Here is a 24,941-nt window from a genome sequence, read left to right as displayed (position 1 = left end):
CATCAGTGAGAGGGGGGGGGGGGGGAAAAAAACTACCAAAAGCCAAAACCCTGAACATGTTTATTTTTTTCTTTACACTACAAATATCAAAGTGGTCTTTATGAAAAGAAAATTGTAGTATATGTATAATAAAGACTTATAGAAAACTGAACTGAGTGCGATATATATATATATTTTTGCATGGGTCGTGAATAAATCATTTACATTATTCAGAGTATGAGGAGTTTTTCCCCAACAATAAGATACTCTCAAATATATTTAAAATGATTAAGAATACATTTAAATGACTAACTTTAAAATAAGAGTTGTCCGTCTACGGTGCACCAAAGAAAACAAAAAAACTTTATAGACTTAATCCCGATTATTTTCCATGCAAGAAAGATACAAAACAGTTGATACAAGGTCTTAAGGTTTTCTTTTTCCTCCAAATACGCGCTGAAAAATTCAAACAGTCTTGTCATTGTTCCACATTGTAAACCCAGCAGGCAGGAACACTAACTATACGACTCGAATTTAGAAGTTGGTGAAGGAAGCTGTTCATATGAAACCTGCGCCGACGCTAAATGAACTACAACTCAGAATGCAGGGACTTGAAAATGTTGTGACCACAGTAACACATTGCCGAGACGGGACAGAAACGGGATTCACTTGGCTCAGGTTGCAGCCGCCGTGGCTTCTGTTTAGGCCTCCGTTAGTGAAATACTCATTTAAACCAGCTTGAACTGAGGATCTTCGTTGCTAAATCACCTGCCATAACAAAAAAAAAATTTTTTTTTAAAGAAATCCCTTGGTGTTGACCCGTTATCTACAATGGAAGTGGAGTCCTCAGACCATGGTTACAGATGCTTCTGTAGGTCAGAAACAGGTGTATTTTGAAATGTTAAATACAAACATTTAAACAGCCATTTTGGGATTAAAAAAAGTTAACTGGCAATTAACTCTGAACAGATTCGGCCGTCCTGCCTCAGCACGCTCCTATGACGAGGACGTGCACAACTTAGTGCAACAAAACAAACCCACAAAAGAAAAGATGAGTGAGCCCGGTAGTGACCCTTAAACCCGTTCCCCAGTGACGACGTTCCCACCGCTTGCAGCTTAGTGGCAGCAGAAGCGCCGAGGACATACTTGGCTCGACGGTGAGGATACGTTGAACTTAAAGTGAAGCTTCTAAGTGACGTCAGAATATATTGAATTGGAACAGATCGAACCTTCCGTGCAAAGGCTGTGACTTCTCCGTCCACTTTTCCAACAAAAATAAAATACATAAAAATAAAAAGCGCATTCCTTCTAACGACCACTCGTGCGACGCCGAAAACACCCGCTGACTCCAATAGACGGGAAAAAAACATTTTTTACATTTTCCATGTTCAGTCGTCGTAGACGCCGGAACACACTTTTCAAATACGCAGGATTTTACAGCAACAGTGATTACTTTGGTATTAGTGCATAAGTGCAATTCTAAGAGAGTAAGTATGTACACGTTCTTTGATATAACCGGCGTCCTCCGAGGCAGCCGGGTCAGGTTTAGCTTATCAGGGAGCAAACGACCGCGTTACAAGAGGAAATGACATGACACAAGGCAGCAGCTTCCTCTCTTTACTGCGTTAATCCCACTGGGGGGAGACACACACACACACACACACACACACACACACACACACACACACACACACACACACACACACACACACACACACACACACACACACACACACACACACACACACACACACACACACACACACACGGCTCCAGACAGCTTCCTGATAGCAGCTTATCAGGAAACAAAGCAGCTCTTCTCAGCGTTGGCGCAACATTTGTTTAATAGTTAGGGGGAAAAAAAAAAAAAGGGGGGGGGGTTACGATTTGAAAAAGATCCCATACTTAAAGACAGGTCGCTAGCTGTGTGGATGCACAGGAGCCGGTTGCAGCGTGTCTTGCTCCTGCAGCGCCCCCCGCAGGCCGGCCGGCCGGCTGACCTCGCAGCTTGTGCAAAACGCAACGTGTCAAAAGACCCATGTTGACCCGTGTCGGGGCGGCTGAACCGGGCCGCGTAGGACCCCTACTGTCCTCCTCCGCCGATCCTATCCGAGTGCCGTAAATCTGGAAGACAAACAAGAATCAGGTTTAATTCATTTTGATTTCATATTTGGATAACACTCTTGGTGAGCAGAGGATGAACTGCTGTTTCCCTGGTCTTGGACGTACCGTGTGAGCGGTCTTCATTCTGAAGCAGCATCTAAAGAAGAACCTGAGGATCACAACATCGTTTCAGTGTCGTAGAAATGTGCAGCAGTGGAGCCCGGTGACTGACATACTTATGTACGGTAGACTACAAAATGTTTGACGGTGCTGCAGGGGAGCTGGCAAATCGTGGGCAAAACCTAAAAATACTTTGGGGCGGTTCTGGTGGATGAACCGGAGAAGCGTGTCTAGCGCACAGGCAAAACGGCGTATCGCTCCCTCTCTACCCCCTCATTTCCTGTCTCTCCACAACAAAAGAAAACTGCCCAAAAATGTATGAAAGACTGATAAATATTATTTTTAATTTTTTTTTTTTTTTTTTTTTTAACAAATTCTGTGGTATTTTTCCAAAAGGTGTCATAGTATTTCTCTAAATAATTTTTTATTTTTTATTATTCGAAAATCACCACTGCTTTTTCAAAAGGTTTATTGTTTGTCTGCTGGTGATCCAACATTGAATCATCATGAATCAGCCTCTATTCTGTGTCTCTTCTAATTAAATTCCCTACAGGCTTTCCAATGGCTTGAATAAAAAAAAAAGTATTAAGTCAGTGAAGCTTTGCACAGCCTTGAATTAAAACGGAAAAATCGAATTAGGAAAAAATAATCTTGGCAGGAGTATACTACGAGCGGCCGACCACGCGGTTTACCTGCGAGGGGTCAAGGACGAGCCAGCGCTCGGTGGTGGTCTGCAGGTCCTGTCCACTCAGGGGCTCCCTCAGGCGGACCTTCACTTCGATGCGACCCCCCGTGGGCTTGCGACTGTCCATCACCTAAAATGCAGGAGGTGAGGGAAGCTAACCGTTTACCCTAGCCTTTAATATCAGACCAATCTTCCAGTCTTCCAAATATAACATTCAGAGCTCATGTGCAATGAAAGGAGTAATGAAAGACTGCGCGGCCTTGTCATCGTTGGTCATGACCACACAACTGTGAATCGCCACACGACCATATCTAAATCGCATGATACAATACAATCTCTCAATCTCTCTCACCTCTACAATCTCCCTGATTTCGCTCTGGTTCTCCAGCTTCTCCAGCTTCAGCAGCGCAGTCCCCACCGGCTTGTCGCTCCGGAGGAAGCCCCTGTCACACGACAACACGGACGTTTACGTCACTGTCTGTCCAGAATAGCGTCCGCTTTCCCCACTGGCTTCAGGAGTTATTCGGGAAAAGAAAGGCCCCCCCCTATTAACCGTTCTGGTTCGGTTACATCTTTTGAAGGTCATCGCTGAGGCGGCGTGACTCGACTCACCCTTTGTGCAGCACCTCCAGTTTGAGGCCCTTGGACTGGACGACCCGCCTGAAGCCCCGGTGGCTCCGGTTGATGGACAGCGTGAAGCTCTGGTTGTATTCTGGTGAAGAGGAAAAACAATTAATCTGCGCAGAAGCTTGGCTACTCCACCCAGTCGCACGTAGTGGGGGATTCTAGCGCTGACGTCACCAAAATCTTGCACTTCCATATTACAGAGCTTCTGGTTCTCGCTGATCCGGGAACCTGATCTTCACCTTACGATCCAGGAAGCTCTACCTCCTCCTCTACACATCTCTTCCTCACTCCCCCCTTACTTCCTCCCTCCACTCAGGTGTAAACATTCCCACACAGACAGGGATCGACAGCTTTGTCTCGTGTCTCACCTGGGGAATTGGTGTTCTTAATGACGGCTGTTTTGTGCTTCTGCGATTGCTCCTGTTCAAAGAAATGTCAAAATAGCTCCATGAAGCGATACCCACCAGGGGTGGAATGACGTGTTGTGGCACAAATTCTCAGTACAAAAACAACATGGACCAACAAAATGTATAATTCTTCAGTTCCATCGTAAAAACACCACTTTCCCTTTTAACGGAGACCTGGAAACATCAGTGTGTTCTGCAGATCACTTACTGTACTGGGGTAGGGGAAGTCAAACTTCACGTAGGCGTCCAGTTCATTTGTTTGGATCCCTAAACAGATCAAGAGGAGACTTCACAACAAGCCTTTTGGCGTCACGTGATATTTCTGCACATTTTCAGAATGAAAGTCTGTTCTTAGACCCAGATTTCAATGGCCGATGCCGATATTTAGAGAGCATGGTGGCTGATATTATGCTGATATCATGTTTTTTTCTGATAAAATACAACAATTTCATAACAATAACAAATTAAGACACACAATTGCTGAAGTTAAATGTGAACATAAACAGTTATTTAACAGCTCCTTTCAAAACCAGTCGTGGAGGCTTTTTGACAACACTAATCGTCATTGCAAGCGCAGGCATTGGTCGATCTCAAAATGTGCAAATAAATTAGACCTACATTAAATGATAATGGTTCTGTGGCTAACGCATTGTCAAGGTGTATTTTCCCACTCCCCATATGTTTCTACAAAGCAAAAACCTGATTTATTTATTTTCACCCCCCTCCCTGCATAGTCCAGCTATGAGCTGGTGTGGATGTGATGACAGTGAAAGTTACCGCTGGGAGCAGGCAGGTTCATCCCTCTGACCACTACTACGACCATCTCAGTGCTACTCAGCTCTGGGAATATCCTGAGACGGGGCGGGGCAGGGCATGAGAGAAAAGAAAGAACATCATTAAAAATAGAGCAGGAAAAGAAATAGAGAAATAAGATTTCATAACCTTCGTATCTACATCAAACACAGACAACGCAGTGTGAAGTTGTAGATACAAGTTTCAGGTTGAAGAATGCGCAAGAAAAACCAAAATATGTATAATAATAATTGAACTGCTACGACTATTAAACTAAAAATAATTAAGGAAATTACCTAAATAAAATCAAGTCAACGTATGCTTTGCATATCTGCCTCAAAACAGAAATCTACAGCTTTTATGTGACTCTACTTCCCAAGTTGGTGTCGGATTCATCTAAGGGTCAGAGAATATTTTGTATGGTCATGTAGCAGACGATACTAATCAATATTAATAACAATCAGACTGTTTTCATCAATGGTTTTAAATAGGGGGAAATAACTTTGAATGTTGGAAACCTAAATGATGACATTCAACAGAAAGGCCAGTGCGTCGCACCTGACTGTGTGGTAGGTTCTCTCCTGGAAGTGGTGCTTGGGTGGATCCAGACCTCTGGCCTGCGACAACCTCAGGATCTCCAGACTTTTCTTGCAGCTCTCCGCCATCTTCTCAAACCTGACACACACACACACACACACACACACACACACACACACACACACACACACACACACACACACACACACACACACACACACACACACACACACACACACACACACACACACACACACACACACACACACCTTGCTGATATGTTTACAAGTCTGCATTAATTAAGACGAATAAAAAGAAAACATTGGATCGGCCAGAAGGAAATATAAAATAAATGTAAAGTTAAACCTCTTACTTTGTTGTCTCTGTGATGTTACCCAGGTGTGTGAATTCCTTGGAGTAAGTCATACATTTCTAGGAGGGAGTAGGAAGAAAACTATAAACAAGATTCCCGCTGATAAAAACCATAACAAATTTGACAGGTAGTACAGTATATCATCTGAGAATAATCCCAGACCTGACAACTGTGGGAAAATACTGTGTGCAGCACAACAGCGTAGCAGGGAACTCTGTGGTGTTTGAGTTCCTGCAGCTAAATGACTCCATCAGTTATTCACACCGTAGCCACCTCCTAATGAGGTGAATTACATCGTATGTCAGCTACTACAGCTAAATATACACAGTATATACAGTATACTAATTCATATCATGAGGATATACCGCTTGAAATGCATCATCTCGTAAAGTTACCAAACCTCTTTACCAAATAGAGATGCACCCATTGCTATTTTCTTGGTCGATTCCTATTTCAGATTATTTAACATCGGCCCTGCAGATTCTGATTTCCGATCTGCTGTACGTCGATGACAAATACATCCTGTGATATGATCACGATCATGTGATTGGACAGCTTTACATACAGACTACCGCTGCAAATTTCAGTTACCACAACAATGAGATTACTGATTTTGACACTGTGTTTATTATTGTTCATTATTCACTGTGGAACAATAATAGAAGATGAAACTGTCACAGGGTTCTAATAAAATAGGATATGGATATGGACTGTGGACTGAAAGTATAATATGGACTGTCACCAAGTTTCAGTAGAATTCAACCTGTAACTCTCACTGACTTTTACTAGGACACAACATATAACTAACATGGAAATGTCCAGTTCAAACTTCAAATTAAACTCTTTCACTTTAAGTGCAAATATACATTTATATCTTATTTATGTGGTACTTTACAAATAAATTGCAATCATTACGAAAAACTAAACAAATAAAATAAATGGAAGACTCTTCTCACTCAGGTTCACTGAAGTCCTCCTTCGCTTACCGTGCGTAATTACCGTTAAACCAACTGAATCAAATCAAAATGACTCGTTTTACTGAGTTACTCATCAAGAACAGTCTCAAAAAAAAAAAAAAAAAAACCACAAAAAAAAAAAAAGGGTCAAACTTTTTATCACAAGTGGAGCTCCACTGTGACAGTGATAGGATATGCAGTCTGCACAATGTTAGAATATTGTCAAACGATAAATAATTGATCTAATCTTCTTTGTTTACCTTGGAGTACCTCCAAACAGACAACATTTTATTTTGTTATTTTTCTCTCTTTTTTGAGCGTCAACTACGCAATACATAATATTACATTGGTATCGGGTTTGAGTTCAGGGCATTTTTACCAGTGCTGTACATGAGCACAGTATCGGGCATGTCAATTTGATCGGCACAGAATCTGAAAATATATGACACTGATCGGCCGGTGCAAACCGACCAATTATGGTTACCAGCCGATCAATCGGTGCATCTCACATTTAATATGTTAATATTACGGTCACATTTTTGTGCTTGATTACTAGTCCCCCACTTCACCTCAGCAATGCAGCAACAGACCTTAGTGGATAATAAAGGACCGCTCAGTGTGCTGCGTAACAGCGGATGTTGAGTGTGAGAAAGGGGGGGGAAGAATAGCAGGTCGTAGCATCTGGTCCAATACGAGGGATGCAGTTTAAATAGCCAATAAATGTATGGTATTATTCGTATTGAGTGATTTCCATCATTAAACTACAATTTATTTATTTTGGGTCTGTAACCCTCTTTCAGATGCCATAAATCATGGAAAGACAGAACTGAGTTATTTTTCCTAGTTGCAATAATTTTGCAGCAGTATCATTCAACACAATTTCTTTCTGCAAAAGGAACATTCCATCCATTTATAACTGTCACTGTCATTTAAGATCATTAAAATCATTAATAAGTAAATTCCAAAATCAACCTCATAGCACAAGGCGCTGAAATATAAAAAATATGAATGGTCGTCATTCCAGCAACAACATTCTGGATCTACCTCATGCTGCTCTTTGAGGATCTTGGCCAGTTGCGTGTAGACTTCCTCCGCCCGCTCTGAGATGTGCACGTCGCTGTGATGCACCAGGATGAAGTCCTCATCCTCGTCACCAGGGGGTGATGGCACCTGCAACAACAGAGACGGGGTCTATAAATCTCTATAACTAAAGAGAAAAATTGCAAGGCTTCAAGTGTTGGAATTTTTATGTACAATTCCAATCTCTAAATCTCTTCACGTTGGCGGTTCTGAATGATGCGAGTCCGTCCCTTTATCAGCGACAGGGTTGGGACTTCCCACCACGGCATTGTGTCGATAACGCACATTTTGGTATTTTTTAGTATTTTTAGAGCTTATAGAGCTTATTGTGCGTAATCACCGGGTGTCATGACATTTCACTGCATATATGTATGACCGTATGTATATGTTTGTGACAAATAATTTCTTGAACTTGAAACAAGTACAAGAGCCGTTGTGCTCACCTTGCTGATGTCCACGGCCTTTCCACTGCGAGCGGCCTCAATCAGCGGGTCGAAGCTCTTGGCAGTGCGGAGGAAGTTCTTGGCCTGCTCCAAGTCCTTCTTGTGCTTGGCATGCAGCGCCGCCTTCATGTACTGCTTCTTCCGGCCCTCCAAGAAGTCCAGCTGCTGAGCGGCTGCCACACCAACAAGAGCAGGGACAGAAAGAGGGGAAAGTATGAGGTGGGACAGATCAAACTGCTGATGGCTATTGTTGCTGAAGAGTTTGGAGCGAGATTATATTTCTACACCAACAAATGAGGACAAACTGCTACTGTAGAAGTAAAACAGACGGCTGGCATGGAGGGAGCCACGGTGCTGTTAGTGCAGGGACTAACATGTAGTTGAAATGCCTTCTGTGGCTGTTCTGTCCGGGGAGGGAGAGGGGCTCCTCTTCTGCACTGTGGGGGGCACAGCTAGTGTTGGCTTGTTTACCTTGTCTGGGGAGGTCTTGCTCTATGAGAGGGAGACAGGACACCTTTTTATACCTGATGGGATTTCAATCCTGAACTATTTCACTTTTTAATAAAGACACAGTAAATACTTTCTTTAAAAAAAAAAAAAAAAAATCATGATTCAATACTCATCAATTACACCGCTAGAGGCTAATTTGATCAGGTATGATAGAAAGATGGCTCACCTCCCCTTCTTCCTCGTCTCCATCCTCATCCTCCACCTCTGTAGTGTCCGTAGTTGCGAGCTTGTTGGCTGCCTCCAACACGGCGGCGAAGCCTTGCTCCGCTGCTGCTCCGCTCTGCCCCGGGATTGGAGGAAAGCCTGCAGCAGGATGCCATTATACCGCATTTTGATTAGAAGAGGTCAGTCTGAATGTTGTACACACATATCCCAACATTAAACATCCAAATTGCTTTTTATTTTTATTATACATTCAATTCAATTTGCAATTACAATAAAAGACTAGAATTGCCAAGTCGCAATTGTATCCCTCCACCATCCAGTCAAGTTGCAGTTTACACTTGACCACCAAATTCTAATCAGTTCATCCTTGAGTCCAAGTGGACATTTGTGCCAAATTTCGATAAATTCCCTCAAGGCGTTTCAAACATATCGCATTCACGAGAATGGGACGGACATGAGTTCACAGTGGCCTTGACCACCCAATTCTAATCAGTTCATCCTTGAGTCCAAGTGGACATTTGTGCCAGATTTGAAGAAATTCCCTCAAGGTGTTACTGGGATATCGTGTTCACGAGAATGGGAGGAAGGCAGAGAATTAGCAAAACTTGCAAAGTGAGGAGTACAGCAAAAAGGACATATCATTGAATACAACTTTACCAATACACATACAGTCCATCTATTTCAAACAGTTTCTCACCAGGAGGTACGGGTAGCTCCGCAAAGTTGACGGCTTTGCCCGCTTTGTGGGATCGGATGGCACTCTGGTATTGCTGTAGTCAGGCAGAAATCAAAGGGTTTCATGGGATTAACAACAGCCTCAGTTAAAATAATACCAGTCAGACGTTCCACTGAACTCCGCTGCTCCAGGGCGGGGGAGGCTGGAGTGCTGGGTCTCACCTTGGCGATGCGCTCGTGCATGCGGGCCTTGCGGTCGTCTCCGCTGGCCTTGGCCTGAGCACAGGCCTCCAGGTACTTGTCTCTCCTCTGCTCCAGGGCCTCCAGCACGTCCTTGGGAGGCCCAGGGGCCGAGACGGGGACTGCGACCGGCAGGGGGGAACAGTGTCAGACATGCATGACGTACAGAGGGTGATGAAGCTTCAAGTCATGCTTGTATGTTCAACACAACAGAACAAGGTTTCATAAGTAGGGAAACCAAACCACTCACCGTCCACACACACACACACACACACACACACACACACACACACACACACACACACACACACACACACACACACACACACACACACACACACACACACACACACACACACACACACACACACACACACTACCTGGTACTGTTGCAACAGGTTGTGCAGTGTGTGTCTTTTGGTCGGAGGAATGTTCCTTGACTGCGTTAGAGTTCCCTCCTTCAAACAGAAAGGAAGGGTTTATCCAGTAATGTTCATCATTGATCATACAAACCGTCTCTAAATTACAACCATGGCAGGTTCTCAGAAGGCTTGGGCGAAATTTTAACATATGGGCCAGCCCTAGTTCTCAGAGGTTTCTATCCTTACTGCATTTACAATAAATGTTATAATTATTACTTACAATTCTGAACTTAAAGGGCCATGGAGCCAATGCTGAAAATTAGTGGCAACTTGATTGAGGGTTGGAACAAAAAAAGAAAGAAAGAAAGAAAGAAAGAAAGGCACCATCTCAACTGAAACTTGCAACTGAGCCTTGTTAGAATATTACGTCATGTTCTTCAAGCTCAAATTAAACTCAATGCCTCCAACCCTCCTGCTCTGCTTGTCTCGTAAATCAAACATTATAGCTCCAAAACAAAGTCATGTGAGAGAGGTGCAAACAAAAAACACCAACACACAGGTAGCGAAGCTCAGGGTCTTGGGAAGAGCTGAGATAAAGGTCTGATGTTCAGTATAAAATTCAGGGAGTGTCCGTAGCGGTGGGGGAGTTTCTCTGCAGAGCACAGTGAAGGCGGTGTGAAAATAGCTCTGTAAAAAGAGCAGTCCTCCATCCATACCCTGCTCCGGGGGGGGCGGAAGGCTGCTCAGGTCCACCTCCTCTCCTTTACCCAACGCCTCAATCACAGCGTCAAACTTCTGCAACGCAAAAGTATAAAGTATAAAAAAAAGAAAAAGAAAAAGAAAAAACACACGCAAATACGCACAAAACAACAACCCACAGGAGCGTCAAGATAAAGCCAGCCTTTGTCGTCCTCCTGGATGGCCGGCATGTTTCACATAGCTGAAAGAAAAACTGAGCTGTCAGCCTGGAGCAACGGGAGACGGGGGTCTGCAGTTAACTGGCTCTAACCGTACTGTATCCAAGTCATAAAGTTCACTGAATCCCCAAAGAAAACAGAATTCACCAAAATGAGTATTGTTTAAATGTTGTTCCATTCTTTATTGAACACACGGCTATTATCTATAACTCCACATGAACGCTGCTTTTTCCTGTTTTTTTTTTTTTTGAGAATATTGATCCCGACATTATGGCTGTAATCAAACAGCTTCTCAAAAGAAGCAGCAGCATTCGTCCATGTTTAACGATCACAGCGCAGCCGCTGCTCAGACTGTGACTTGTGACTCGCTGCGTGAACAGAAACTGTGAGCCTGACCAACCTTGAGTGAGTTAGTAAGTAACCACGAGCAAACCTTGATTTACCGTACCTTGCTTGTCCTCACGTAAACCTTGGCTTGCTCGACGTCTCCCCGGCGCTTGGCTCGCAGAGCTGCCATCTTGTAATCCCGCTGCCGCTCCAGGAGCATTGCCTTTGTTTCTTCATCCACTGGATTCCCAGGGCACACGTGACAACGACACCAACAACAGTGTGAGGCTGAAGTCGTCACTTGGTTGGCACGCTCGCCATTTTAATGAGCTAACAGGTTTAGTAGTAGCAGTACCAGTAAGACTGGGGAGTATTATAACTACTAATTGTTAGCAAAAAAAAAACAACCTCACAGAACGCTAGGCACGAATGAACCTTCTACTGTGCAAACATATAATGATTTATCTCTGTACCATAGGGATGATTAAGAACAATCGATGGTTGGAAAGTTGAGCATCCGAGGCTCATAAAAACGGAAATGTTTTACGTCATAGTTTCCTGCCCTAGATAAAAAAAAAAATTTTGTTGGGTGGATAAGTGCAGCAATAATAGCACTGAGACAATGAACAATAAAACGTTATACAGGGTTTCAAGAGAGTTCAAAGTAATACTTAAGACAAACATAAACAAAATGTGACTATATATGGAAATGTTAACGTGTTTTATATTATCAAAATATTTTAAGGACCCCCCCCGAGTAATAGTTTCAGAAGATGAAACAATTACCGCCTGCTCGCAATTGTGTGCATTGTACTACACTGACCATGTGTTGGAGGTCTGTCAAAGCATCCTGCGGGTTGCTCCGCCTCCTCTAGAGCCGGGACGCTGCTCAGTGTCGCGGAGGACGAATGCTCCTCTTCGTCCTTCACCTCCACTGCCTCCGGCTCCGGCTCCGCCTCCGCCTCCTGCAGGTCTGGAGGACTGGGCTGAGGCGGGGCGGGTCGCGGGGGAACTGGGGGGCGAGAGGGGGCGCTCGGGGCTCCAGTGACCACCGGTGGAGGAATCTCCGCCTCAGTGACGAGACGGCCTTTTTTGACAGCGGTCAACATGGTGTCCAGGGTCTAAAAGGAGGCGTGAAATTAGAATTAGGACCGCTGGTTACTTGAAGCGGAGTACAAAAGCGCAGTCTGTTGTGTGGTCATTTTTACTCAATATATTAGGGGCTATATTAAATTAATGTATTTTGTCATGGCCACAGATGATAATGGTACAATTATACTCTGAAGAAATATTTTATTTATTGTATTTTTCACATCCTTTTGGTCCTGCTACTAAAACATGCAAGCCTACTTTATATAATAAATAAGGTGGGGAAAAGTAGGTGCAATTTCAAATTCATGTTATTTACACTGTGTCAATTGTCAGATTTTTCACGAGAAGGAAAAAGCGGAATTATTTAATATCAGTTGGCAGACTGGTAGCGAGCACCAATTGTAGAACATTTTCTATAATGCAATGCTGTATCTGGCAAAATCAATTCAATTAAACTTCCAGGGAGGACCGCATCGCTGTAAAACTGTTCCAAGGCGTGTTTAAGAGTATTGAGACAGCAATAAACTTGGTTAAAAGAAGTTTAAGTTTAGTTTCCTTTCCAGCCTTGACTTGGCCATGCAGGGATGGATGTTGATCATGGCAAGAGCACTTTATACATAGCGATGGCAAATGAACGGCTCGTTGGTGCAGCAGTGGTGCTGTCCACACCCACCTTCAGACCTCGCTCATATCTCCTCACTTTAGACGACTCGCCACACGCCTCTGCATTCTGGATGGCCATCTTGTACATGGTTTTACGCTCTTCCAGCGTGTGCTGGAGGCTGCCTGGGGCCGAGGGGACCTTGGCTTCCTAATGTTTAGAAAGAAAATAATTAAATCTCTTTTCCACTGCACAAAAAACCTGCTACACCCGCTAACATCTGGCTTTTTTCTTTAGTGGGAAAGGTTACACCAGGCATTCAGTCCCGGGATAAATGACTATGCAATAGTCACTGGTATTTATCGGCTCCGATCGGCTTTGACGGAAACATGACACCTGGGTAGACGTGCTTGTTTTCATCCCTTTATCAGCACATGCAACGCGCCTTGAAGTTCTGGACGTTGGCACGTAAATAGACATAAGACAGAATATCAGCATATCATTTGATCAATTCATATCCGATTTAGAATACAATTTTCATCACATGCGGGAGTTTGAAATGTTTCGAGTGTGGGGACCACGGCGGAGAACTCCCACCCTCCCCATGCCGGGCTCCGAGCCACTCCAGCAACGCCCCAATACGCCCTCCAAAATGAGGTGCGTCTTGATGCGCACCGTGCATCAGGTTCTGCCAGTGTGCATGGATACTCCATGCTGCTTCTACGGTACCATGCCGTTGGGCTACCAGCAGCAACTGCTAGAATTTCCTGACTAACTAGCCAGGATGGTGTGGGATGTAACCAGTAATCTTTTGAAAATGTCTTATGATTACCACTTCCATTGTACATTTGATTGTTTAAAAAGGCCAATGTAACAACCAATGCTTAATATTTTCCATTTGTTTTATCCGTTCATAATTTAACCTTTGGTTTATGTAATTGGCTGGCTTGTGTGAAATAATATTTTCAAAATGAAATAAATTACAGCAAAAATTCTACCAACATTTACAAACCATCACTATTTATGTAGCCAAAGAGAAGAGCAGCGTACCTGCAGCGGTGAGTCCTCTGGGGTTCGTGCGAGAGAGGAATCAGCAGCAGCAGAGGATGTGGAGCTGGCAGTCGCCGCATCCTCTGCTTCCTCTTCACCTACCACTTCCTGTAGCTCCGCCTGAAAGCACAGCAACACAAAAATACCATTGAAATTATATGTTTTATGTCAAATAGACACTCTGGGAACCCCATTTATCATAGTCTGCAAGCTATCAAAGCATTATTGCACTCAAAAAGCTTCTAAGCCTAATTCTATGTAATGTATATGTCCATGCATAGAACCTAGTCGTAGAATTGTTTAATATTATATATAATTTAGGATTTGTCTTCCTTACCTGTAAATGGTCTTTCTTTGCTTTGCTTAATGATTTGGCACAAGCTGCATTAAGCAGTCAGTGCATTTTTAGAGTAAAGAGTGCACAAAGTGTTCTGGAATGAGGCTAAACCCAGTATTTAACAACCAACCCTCAGCCTCATAATGCCATCAGTCCTTCACACAATTATTTAGTGTGCATACAAATGTTTTGATAAATGCAAAATTTGGGGTTTGTACCAAGCAAAATAAATGCCATTTCACGGTTAACACCAACCAAGAGATCTTCATCATCTTCCAAATTGTCATCATCGTCGTCTTCGTCCACATCCTTCATACACTCGTCGGCCATTCTTGCTATGTCTTCCATCGGCAAGGGCACTACAAGACAAAGATTATGGGATTTACCTTAACAATTTGTTATTATATGATATGAATCCCTTTAAATTAGCAATTATTTACGACTGTATCTTGGCTGCATTGCACCAGATACCTTCAGTGGACCTGAAAAATGAATTCTAGATGTGCTTCAGATCAAGAGCTTTTCTCTATTGAATAAAAAAAAGCAAACATTTCCCTCATGACCTCTTATCAATGAACCAAAGTTGACTGACTGAATGCCTCCCTGTTCATTGTACGGCCATGCTTGAACTTTCTGAAGCCTTTCACTTGTTTGTGAAAAGAGCTAGCAATTTGATTTTAGGTATTGGAAAACAGACTACCCAGTATCCATATGCCTTAAATGAAAACATCCAAGCGGCGCTGCTGTGTATGTGGGTCAGCCTGGGGAGGGGATTTGGGGCACCAGTCAGGATCACGCCTTTGAGGCCAAATCGGCCGAAGCCGCCGCAGGTTTAGCACCCCGAAAACCTCCAACAGGACATGGGCCCAAATCAAATACCTGATCACTCACCTTTGGACTTGTGCCCTGCCCCACCACCAGCTGGAACTGCGTTCCCTGTGAGAGCAGCCAGCTCAGCCTCCAGCGAAGGGTCGTCCAGGGATTCACCCATATCCGCCATCATCTCTTCTGGGTTAAAGTCTACAAACAGACCCATCTGGAGAGAAGACGAGAAATAAAGGAGAATTTATTCACCATCACAAATATCTACTTTATATAACTACTGTACACACAGGATGTGTACGTATATACAAACGTGCCTGTGTGAATTGATGATACAGAGGCGTATTGTTTATTTTTTTAGGGGTTGTTGTAGACATCCTTTTTTTTTGTTCTTTTATCTTGAATTCGTATTACTTTTGTTTGTTGTTACTGCCTGTTATTCTCAACGTGTGCTCCTGAAACGCCGCCATTCCCCTGCGGAAAAGGTCTCCATCTTTCCACCTCATCAAAACAACATGAGGGACTCACCTGCTTGGCTGCGGCAGCGCCCTGACCCTTGGCCGGCGGTGCCCTCTTCTTTTTTCCGAACATGTTGCGGCTCCTTTCTCCAACGAACCCGAACGCGAACCAAGCTCAACCAAACAAACCTATATTAAAAAAAAAAAAAAAATCAAAAACAACAGGAAAAGCTCAGCGCTAACAGCCCCACTGTGCGCGGCTAGAGTCTGTCATGTGAGCGCCTGTCGGGCGCTGTTTTTAGCTTCCGTCGTTAATAGCTAACCAACGTACCGCAGCTAGCTTAGCGAATGTGGTTTAACGCCGCCTCAAGTTATCCATCATTTTACGGACGCGACGCGCCGAACGCTTCCGCCTGCCTTCACTGCGACCACTGGGTGAATTTCCTCTAGCTCGGCGAGCCGCCCGCTACTCTACCCGCTCGCCCGCTACTGCTCCGGGCAGTTCTCTCGCAGGTGACGGGTCGGTCCTGTCAGAGTTAGTGCGCCTGCTCAGCACTCGCGGGGCGTTTCTGTGACGTACGTGTGCCGCGGCCACGGACGGCGCAAAGGAACGGGCGTTTAATCCGTAATCCCGACGGGGGGGTCGGACACCCCGGGGCAGGTCGCCCCGACCCGAGCTCGTCGGGAGGCTAGACATGACGTCACACAGTAACATAGCGTCACAGACGGCGAACGAGTTCCCCTCGCAGGGGTTTCCAAGTTCAAGTTCAAGAGATTATTTGTCACATGCATGTTTATTTTTAAACGCGCACAACTTCGATCTAAACTCCTCGGTCGTTTAGGGTGTGAGGTCACCTTCTTGTGACGTGTAGAATTCACAAACGTTGCCAAATAAACACGCATTTACGGCGCGGGTCCATGTGCAAAGGAACACATTGAGATTGGAGCAACTCGGAGTTACCGATTTCCGAGCCCACTTTCAGTTGGAACGCAGCACTGAGTCAGCGCCAGTTAGTGCGAGTTAGTGCGCGTGCGCAGTATGGGCGTGTGGGTGTTTTATGACGTAAGTAACGGGAAGTGTTTTTTTAATATATAAATACACACACACACCTCACAAAAAGTTAGGGATATTCGGCTTTCAGGTGAAATTTCAGGATGAACCTAAAATGCACTATAACCTTTACGGGTGAACTTATTTTGACCTTCTCTAATTTTTTGAATGCACATGTCCAACTGTTCAATGTTTCAGTACTTTTTGCACAACTTGCTGTTCTCTAACAAGGAGCTGAACGGCAAAATTCACAACAGGTGTTTGATCCATGAATCGACCAATACATTTCCTGGTTCAATTAGAATTGGTATTTAAACAGTCCTCTTCATGCTGTTCACATTTTGACATCATGAGACCAAGACGACGCCTAACAACTGATCAACAGTACCTCGCCATAGCAAGGCTTCAAACAGGATGTCCTCAGGGGGAAGTGGCCACTGAGCTTAGAGTGTCAGAGTGTCATCAGCAGGTTGCAACAGAGATACAGAGACTGGAAGAGTCACAGAAAGGCATAGAAGTGGACGTCCTTTGGCCACATCCCACACTGATGACCGCTTCATTGTGAACAGTGCCCTGCGGAACCGGATGATGAATGCCACTCAACTCCAGGCACATTTAAGGGAGGTGAGAGGCACCCGAGTGTCACGTCAGACCATTCGAAACCGTTTACATCAGCGTGGTCTGCGTGCTAGACGACCTGCAAGGGTACCTGACCACACCACCAGGCACAGGCATCATCGTCTTGCATGGGCCAGGGAGCATTTACGCCGGACGAGGCACCAGTGGCCTCAGTGCTGTTCTCTGACGAAAGTCGATTCACGTTGAGCAGAAATGATGGCCGCCAATGATGTCGGAGACGTCAAGGAGAGCGCTATGTATCAGCCACTGTTGTCACCAGACGAGCCTTTGGTGGTGGTGGTGTTATAGTGTGGGCAGGTGTGTCTAGTCAATACAGAACTGCCCATTAACTTTGTGAATGGTAGTGACAAGCCCATACTACCTGAATAACATAATTCATCCAGTCATTGTGCCCCTGCATGAACAACACAGGCCTCATTTCATATTCATGGACGACAATGCTCCAGCTCATGGAGGTGGCATCATTAGGGAACGGCTGCTGGAGACTGGGGCACCTCAAATGGAGTGGCCTGCACTTTCTCCAGACCTGAATCCCATAGAAAACCTATGGGATCAGCTGAGTCGCCGTGTAGAGGCTCGTCACTCTGTACCCCAGAACCTCAATGACCTGAGGGCCGCCCTTCAAGAAGAGTGGGGGGCCAGGCCTCAGCAGACAATAAGTCGACTTGTGAACAGCATGAGACGTGGTTGTCAAGCTGTAATTGATCCTCAAGGGCACATGACAAGTTATTGAGACATTGACATTTTTGTTGTGGTATGCCCACCACTGTTGGCTTTTGTTTCAATAAATTGTTTGAGATGAGGAAATCACCATTGCATGATTCTACTTAAATGCCCTACTTTCATGATATATCACTGTAGCATGAACTTTTTACATTTTCCATAAATTTCACCCGAAAGCCAAATATCCCAAACTTTTTGTGAGTAGTGTATATGATTTTTTTTATTTTTTTGAACAATTTTTATTTAAAGACTCAAGAAGGCAATAGTTGCTTGCATGTAAACAATACAAGGCAGAAAATATACATATAAACACATACATAGTATAGTCCTCTTCATGGGATGGTGTATATATACACATACTCACACATGCATTGTAACAAACAGTAGAAAAGCAGAGAAAAAGAAAACATGTCACCTGAGGGCTGACAATAACAATAAAACAAAAATGTAAAATGAGGAAATTTGAGCAGCAAGGACTATAAAATAAAATGCAAGAGTTTTGACGTGACGTGCGAGACCTCAACGTGAACTCATATAATGCATTTAGACATTAGTTATTTTTGGATAATATCTTTAAGGATGATAAATGGTTTTTAAATTCATTTTTAAAACAAGTTAAGGAGGGTTTACTGTTTTTGTATTTGCATTAACGTATATGATATTAACCCATAATGATAATGTTTAGCGTATCCGACACCTTCCTTGGGAAACCATCCATACAGATCAAAACCTGAAATAAATCAAATGCAGGGTTGCCAGTTCTGATATTTAACCAGCTGTAAAGATCCTGCCGTGAAGTGAAGTGTGGAGCGGATAAGTCAGACCACTCCAACTCAATATTATTTACAAATGTATATGTCATGATTCCTACGTGTCATGAATCCTACATGTACTCTTACTACTACTTTATTATTCTGCATGCAGTAGTATGCAAAAATATGGTTGATTAAAAAAATAAGCCAGACAAAAATGCGTTACTTAGTGCAATCAACTTTGGACAAAGTTTGGTGGAAATTGATTATAATTCATCTCAATATAATACTGCAGTACTTCAAAGGTTATCAAATGCATCCTTTTCATAACTGTGGGGAAAGTTACATGTCAAGGAATCATTACAGATCTCTGTGGTTGCTGCTGAGCAGTTTGGGGAAGGATGTCCCAATGGAATGCCCGTGACGATACACAACCAACTCCAGCATGTATTCGTCCACTTTCACCACCACAGACGTCATCTTCCTGGTCGACGTGAGGAAGACTATGGTAAAGAGGGCCACCTCAAACTCGGGGCTGACGCCGATGAAGGAGCCCCCTACAGGCTTCACGAGCCCCTTCCAGCTGAACTGAAGGTTCAGAATATGGTCGTCCTCATCGGGCTGCAACACAGACAAAGAAATGAACAAAAATGCAATTCAAAATGTATCTCTCATGCAGGAAACGGTTCTTTCACCCCCTCTACAATGGACAAGCTAGAAGGCTTACACTCGGGAGAAGAGAGGGGTGAGCTATTGGGCTGGAGGAAATACTAACCAACAGGGACGACAAAGCAACTGTCTCTAGTTGGGGCAAAATGTTGCCATAGCCTGGACCATCCTGTTTCCAACACCCAGTGCAGGGATAGCATGCACTGGCCCAGGTACCTGAACATCTTGCATGCAAAACATGACAGAGATACTGTCCCCTCATAATACAGGGCGAAAAGCAATGGTTCCAAAGAAGGCGTCTTGCAGCGCTGCAAATTCCCGTGCTATGGTTCCACAAGTCAACACAGTGTATTCATAATGTTCTATTGCAACAGTGACAGAAATGCTTCTCATACTGTGTCTTTGTTGTCTCTCGCTTTGTAGCCCTTATAGTCAATATGGCCGTGCTTCTCCTGCAGGTAGAACTGGACCCAGTTGTGAAGTCCCGTGACCTCCTTGCCATATTTCGTCTCCCCAACAAACACGTGCTCAAATCCACAGGAATCCGCACTTTAAAGAAAGAATGGAGGCGAAAGGTTGGTTGTGTTCAGAGGAAGAGAACAATTACAGACTTTTTTTTTTTTTTTTTTTTTTTTAATTTATGACTTGATAGCAAAAACAAACATCACAGCCTTTGAAAAAGGCAGAATTCTTCTTCTTGCCTTTTGCACTGACCCTGCGTCACTCACCCTCCACTCCTGTCCCGGTGGTAGAGCTGGAACCAGATTTCATAGAGCTGCCTCTTGAACTGCCCGGGGTCTGATGGAGACTGTCCCTTGCTAACCAGGTACTTGTGAGCAGTCTGTGAGTTAAAAAAAAAAAATAATAAAGATCCATCGGGAAATTTGGCCATTGTGCTATGTATGAATGAAATATAGATCTTAAAAAAATAGAAAATAAAAAATTATGACAGCATAGTGTAAGTATAACTTAGGACACACGTATGCCATCACAATAATACAAATCAGCCTTTGGCTTAAAATATTTCCTGTTATGTATGTTATGACTACCCAGAGATTTGCATGGATGGACAAACAGTAGAACACGATAGAGAATGCGAAACTGATCGGCTAAAATTAGTGGTGTGGAGGAAAACAAGTCATACTTGGAATTTCTGTACATCCTTGTAAAAAAAAAAAAAAAAAAAAAAAAAACTAAGATGAAAGAAGAAAATATATTGTCATCAACTTTTGACGCAAATCTCTTGCGAGGGTCCCAGTACCTTCATTACATCGGTCTCCACAATGGCGTCTATGAAAAGGCGGTTCTCCATCATCTCTTCTCGCGTGACCGTCTCCGTTACGCCCGTGGACGTCTCATAATTGTCCAGCAGGTTGATGAAATCTGCGAAGAGAAGGGTGCGGACATGAGGCGTGGCGCTCTCCCAGGATCTCCCAAGAGCGGCGACAACTGCCGCACGGGGGCAAGAACGGGTCGTCGCGGGGTTGAGTTTGGAGGGGGCTCTTACGGGCGTACGTCCCGATGCTCTTGAGCTTGTCCTCGTTGACGTAGAAGAGCGGAGCCCGGGCTTTGTCTCTGGCATAGTTGCTGCCCTGGGCCACGTAACCCGCCTTTCCCTGAAACCAACAAACAAGAGGAAAAGCAAAGAGAAGAAAACATGGAGCCAAGAGTTAATGCATTATTTTAACATTTGACAACTACATTTTGCATCATGCTTTTGTTTATGCAAATTAACATCCTTTTACATGAGTGACACAGAATTCATTTGTAACCTTCAAAGAACAGAGGATTTATTTTACATTTTGATTATTATGCCGCTCATTTATTACAACTCATTACATTAGTGTATCCATTTGAAAGTGCTGTTATACTGTTCATCAGTACATGGCTAATCCATCATTCCAACTCATATATATATATTTTTTTAATGCTGTGTAACATGCTATTCCTCGCTGTCATAATTAAATCCATGCTGTCATTTTCCACTGCTGGAAATACTAAATTTAATTGCGATATAATCCTTGCGTTTCAAATAATTCCATATTGATAATTGTTGTCAGCATGTTATTGATGTATCAAAGTGTCCGTCTTCAGATGCCGTCCGCTATTGACAGCCCTCTTCGCAAGGACTCGGGCACAGTTTTTTTTTTTCCCTAGCCCCTTATCTTGAGCTTATTGCTTTGCATTGCAAAAGGAAAAAAGCAAATTTAGTCGCAGCGGCAGGGTTGGCGCTCGGCCTGAATTTCCCCGGTCGTCACCTGGAGGCAGATGGTGTAATCGGTCCCTGGCTTGAGACGGTTGCTGTCCAGGCTCCAGAGCTGGTTCAGAACCCCAGAGAGCTCCAGGCCCGCCCCCTCACTAAGGGAAAGGAAGGGGAGACAGGCCCAGCGCAATAGACAAGGGTCCGCAAAAAGTTCAATGGACGTGATCAGTTTGAAATTATTGCGAATAAATTAACAAAACAACATGGCTTAGATGGAGCCAAGGTCATAACAAAGGTTCCCAAGGAGTCGTTATGATGGTGGTACTGTTGAGTTGAGTTTATTCTTGGACGGGTCTGAAAGTCTTTACATCCAAATTGTAGCTTCGTTTTACTTGTATTTGCCTGTACTGTCTAAGTATTCACCCGGCATTTTCTCTATTATTTTCTCTGACTATATCTTTCCGAGATTGAATCAAACGAGCCGCCTTCCAGCTACACATAGACTCATGCACTGAGCGTAACTGCAAATGATTGATTAAAGGATTTAATCAGAATCGTGGACTGTGACGCTGTTTTCCCAGAGAGATATTACCCATGATGCCTTTGATTGGTATTTGACATGAGTTGTCAGCTCAAAGACTCTCTCTCAATCTCCTCGGACTGGATGACAACGAAGATTGTGGGTCATTTCGATCTATTTCACATTGCATGGAAGGCCCTTCTTAATGCTGTCTATTCAAAATTAGTAACTGGTTTTGCTTCATAAACCCCTGAACGTTAAAAGGTCATTTCAAATTTTCCTCTATTTGATATTATCGCACAAAATCAAACACCACATTTTTTTCAGAAAGAAACATTGAAGTTATTAAATCAAAGGAATGCAACCATGGACTTTTGCAACCGGGACATTTGAGAAACCTCTCCTGCCAGTGGAATTTTAATTATTAACATAAACATGCTTGTACTTAGGGACTTGGTGGCATATAAGGAGACACTGCAGATGGTTAAAAGTAAAAGTACTTAAAAGTAGTCACGCCTCCATGAATAGGCCAATAAAATTGAAATTCAACAACTGGAGATGATTTTTCTTTTCCAGGCATCAGTTTTCTGTTTTGATTTTTTTTTTCCTTCCCTTGTTTAAATCAGTCCTCTAATTGCAACCAGAGCTGCACATTCTTTACAAACCTCAGATTTCAGGCCAACACTGTAAAACGAAACTATCTGCTGCGACCACATAATAAAACACAATCTGTTCAGGATTCACAAAGAAGACGCTTGTTTGAGGGACAGAGCAGTTGCTTTTTAATGCACAGCAAATGGGGGTTTTACGTTGCAGAACATTTCCTTTCCACAGTTCGCAACGAACGTACTGTTTTGCACCACGGAACGCACCGTGTTATGAAACATCTCACTTCACACCCAATCTGAGGAACGCAATAAAGGCGCAACGGGCAAAAGATGCTCTCTAAACCCAGCGGGAACCGACGAGATAAACAGGGGAGTTGGTTGAGCTTTAGTTTAGGTTCATGACTGAATAAAACGAGGCTGACATTATTACGAGGGAGCACCTTACCTCCTTGCCATAATTCCGCTGTCAGATGAAGTTCCCCCTGTCGCAGCGTCTCCAGCTCTTATAGGCGGCGCCTCCCGCAGGACAGTTATCCGGGACGTCAATCAAAAGTTACCCGCCAATCAGAACGCGGGGACGCGCCCCCTCCCGCCACGCACCCTCCCGGAGGAGGCGGTTCTCGCGCGCTCTCCGGGTGCACCCTGCCTCACGGGCGAACGGACGGGAGAAATCGTTTCGAAATCGAAATCGATGTTTGCCAAACATCGGTCAGTGAGGAAGAGCGGAGTGGAACGCGCCTTTTACGTTGAAGTCCAAACAGCAGCGGCAGTAACAGCCGCCACCCCCCCCCCCCCCCCCGGCCGTTACGTGAAAGGGGTTTATTTTTTGGGGGGAAATATCACAGTTTCGCCTCGAAGCCTCATGTCGGACATCTGTCACAGTATAAGCAGGTGGATCAGAGGATCACAGCTTTTGCTTTTAGGGAACAGGTGTTGTGGCGACTCTCTTGCCCCCCCGTCCCGCGTCCCCTCGTCCCGGACGGCGAGGGGAGTGCGCGTCGCTGACGTACTACGGAGAGCGCTAAGGCTCAGGCTTTTTACCAGCGAGTTTTGTCCGCAGAACGTGGTGTTCTAGGCGTGAAAGGCCAATTTCGCGACTGTCTAGTTGTGTTTTGAAAACGGGTTGACTATGTTTGGTGCTTCTTCTTTTTTTTTTATTAATGTTTTTAATAACACGACCAACTACTCCTACTTTCTATCAGTTAATAGTGGTAGCTTTGTGAGAGTGTTCGATAAAACACCGGCCTTACGCTTCTGCTAAATGAAACAACAGATCATTTGTCCGTTTATACAGTCGAGATGATGGCGATTGCAACTGCGTTACAGTGGATGGAACGAATTACAAAATCGTGTTTGTACAGATTAGTGTTCTGCAGGAATGTCACCGCAGTCGTTTGTATCTCACAGTTGGCAGAGTATTTGAAGCTCTGTAACCGATTTAAAAGTAGTAATATTTTAATACTGTGTTTGTGGGTACCGGCGCACAGAGGGGTAAAGGGCAATGAAACTAGATGCATTGGCAAACAAAACCAAAAAAAAGCGCTGAAACAAGAGGAGATCATGGGCATTTCACTCAGTAAATTTGAAGTTAAAGGAATAATAATAAAAAAAAAGAAACCTCCTCAGAGAGAGGCGACACAGTTGGGAAACAGCAAACGCAGGATGACACAAGATGTTGGGCCCAGGCCAGGGAGGTCAGCTACTGTAAGAGGGGAACATGGCAACAGGGCTGAGGGCGGTAGGGCATACCCGACATAACAAAACACTGAACCTCATAAACAAACATCCCTCAGGATTGTGAGTGGGTGGAGGCGAAAATGTATTTGCCATCCGGTTAGGGAGTCTTCCATTATTTGAAAGAAACTGGGCTGATCAAAGTAATGTTTTTTCAGTGACCTAAAGTTATTCTTTTTTTTTATATATATATGTATATAATTTTTTTGGACAATAGATAACCGTGGTTCATACTCCAACATGGTAGGTGGCGGTAATGCACCTTAACGCTGGTTGCCACCCGCCGTTAAACGGAAAATAACGTAGAAGAAGAGGAAGAAGCGAGTGGAAGCGCACGCGTTTGCGCATGCGCAGACGCCTCCACGTTGTGTACACTGTGTTTCT

The 24,941-nt window shown here is 44.0% G+C and overlaps 2 protein-coding genes across 2 annotated transcripts; both read right to left on the bottom strand.

Moving 5' to 3' along the window:
• Nucleotides 1-6: 6 nt before the first annotated feature.
• cc2d1b (coiled-coil and C2 domain containing 1B) lies at nt 7-16,118 on the bottom strand. The gene is made up of 26 exons (XM_080010273.1): nt 15,990-16,118; nt 15,729-15,847; nt 15,270-15,414; nt 14,634-14,737; nt 14,042-14,161; nt 13,064-13,201; nt 12,122-12,419; nt 11,420-11,538; nt 10,771-10,849; nt 10,073-10,150; nt 9,675-9,814; nt 9,475-9,547; nt 8,779-8,915; nt 8,477-8,594; nt 8,103-8,275; nt 7,624-7,749; nt 5,624-5,682; nt 5,272-5,388; nt 4,699-4,772; nt 4,130-4,188; nt 3,883-3,934; nt 3,500-3,599; nt 3,240-3,330; nt 2,895-3,017; nt 2,209-2,251; nt 7-2,103 (listed from the first exon to the last, which is right to left on the bottom strand). The coding sequence occupies exons 2-25, from the start codon at nt 15,789-15,791 to the stop codon at nt 2,240-2,242; spliced, it is 2,598 nt and encodes an 865-aa protein (XP_079866399.1). The 5' UTR covers nt 15,792-15,847; nt 15,990-16,118; the 3' UTR covers nt 7-2,103; nt 2,209-2,239.
• A 2,176-nt stretch (nt 16,119-18,294) lies between these two features.
• Nucleotides 18,295-23,310, bottom strand: LOC307237565 (uridylate-specific endoribonuclease C-like). The gene is made up of 7 exons (XM_080010305.1): nt 23,269-23,310; nt 21,751-21,850; nt 21,000-21,108; nt 20,754-20,875; nt 20,221-20,333; nt 19,888-20,041; nt 18,295-19,444 (listed from the first exon to the last, which is right to left on the bottom strand). Exons 1-7 carry the CDS (start codon nt 23,277-23,279, stop codon nt 19,184-19,186), a joined length of 870 nt encoding a protein of 289 aa, XP_079866431.1. The 5' UTR covers nt 23,280-23,310; the 3' UTR covers nt 18,295-19,183.
• Between the last annotated feature and the right edge of the window lie 1,631 nt (nt 23,311-24,941).

The sequence above is a fragment of the Zeus faber genome (genome assembly GCF_960531495.2).
Source record: "Zeus faber genome assembly, chromosome: 12".
In the NCBI taxonomy this organism is placed as follows: domain Eukaryota; kingdom Metazoa; phylum Chordata; class Actinopteri; order Zeiformes; family Zeidae; genus Zeus; species Zeus faber.
This window is presented reverse-complemented; position numbering and strand designations above follow the sequence as displayed.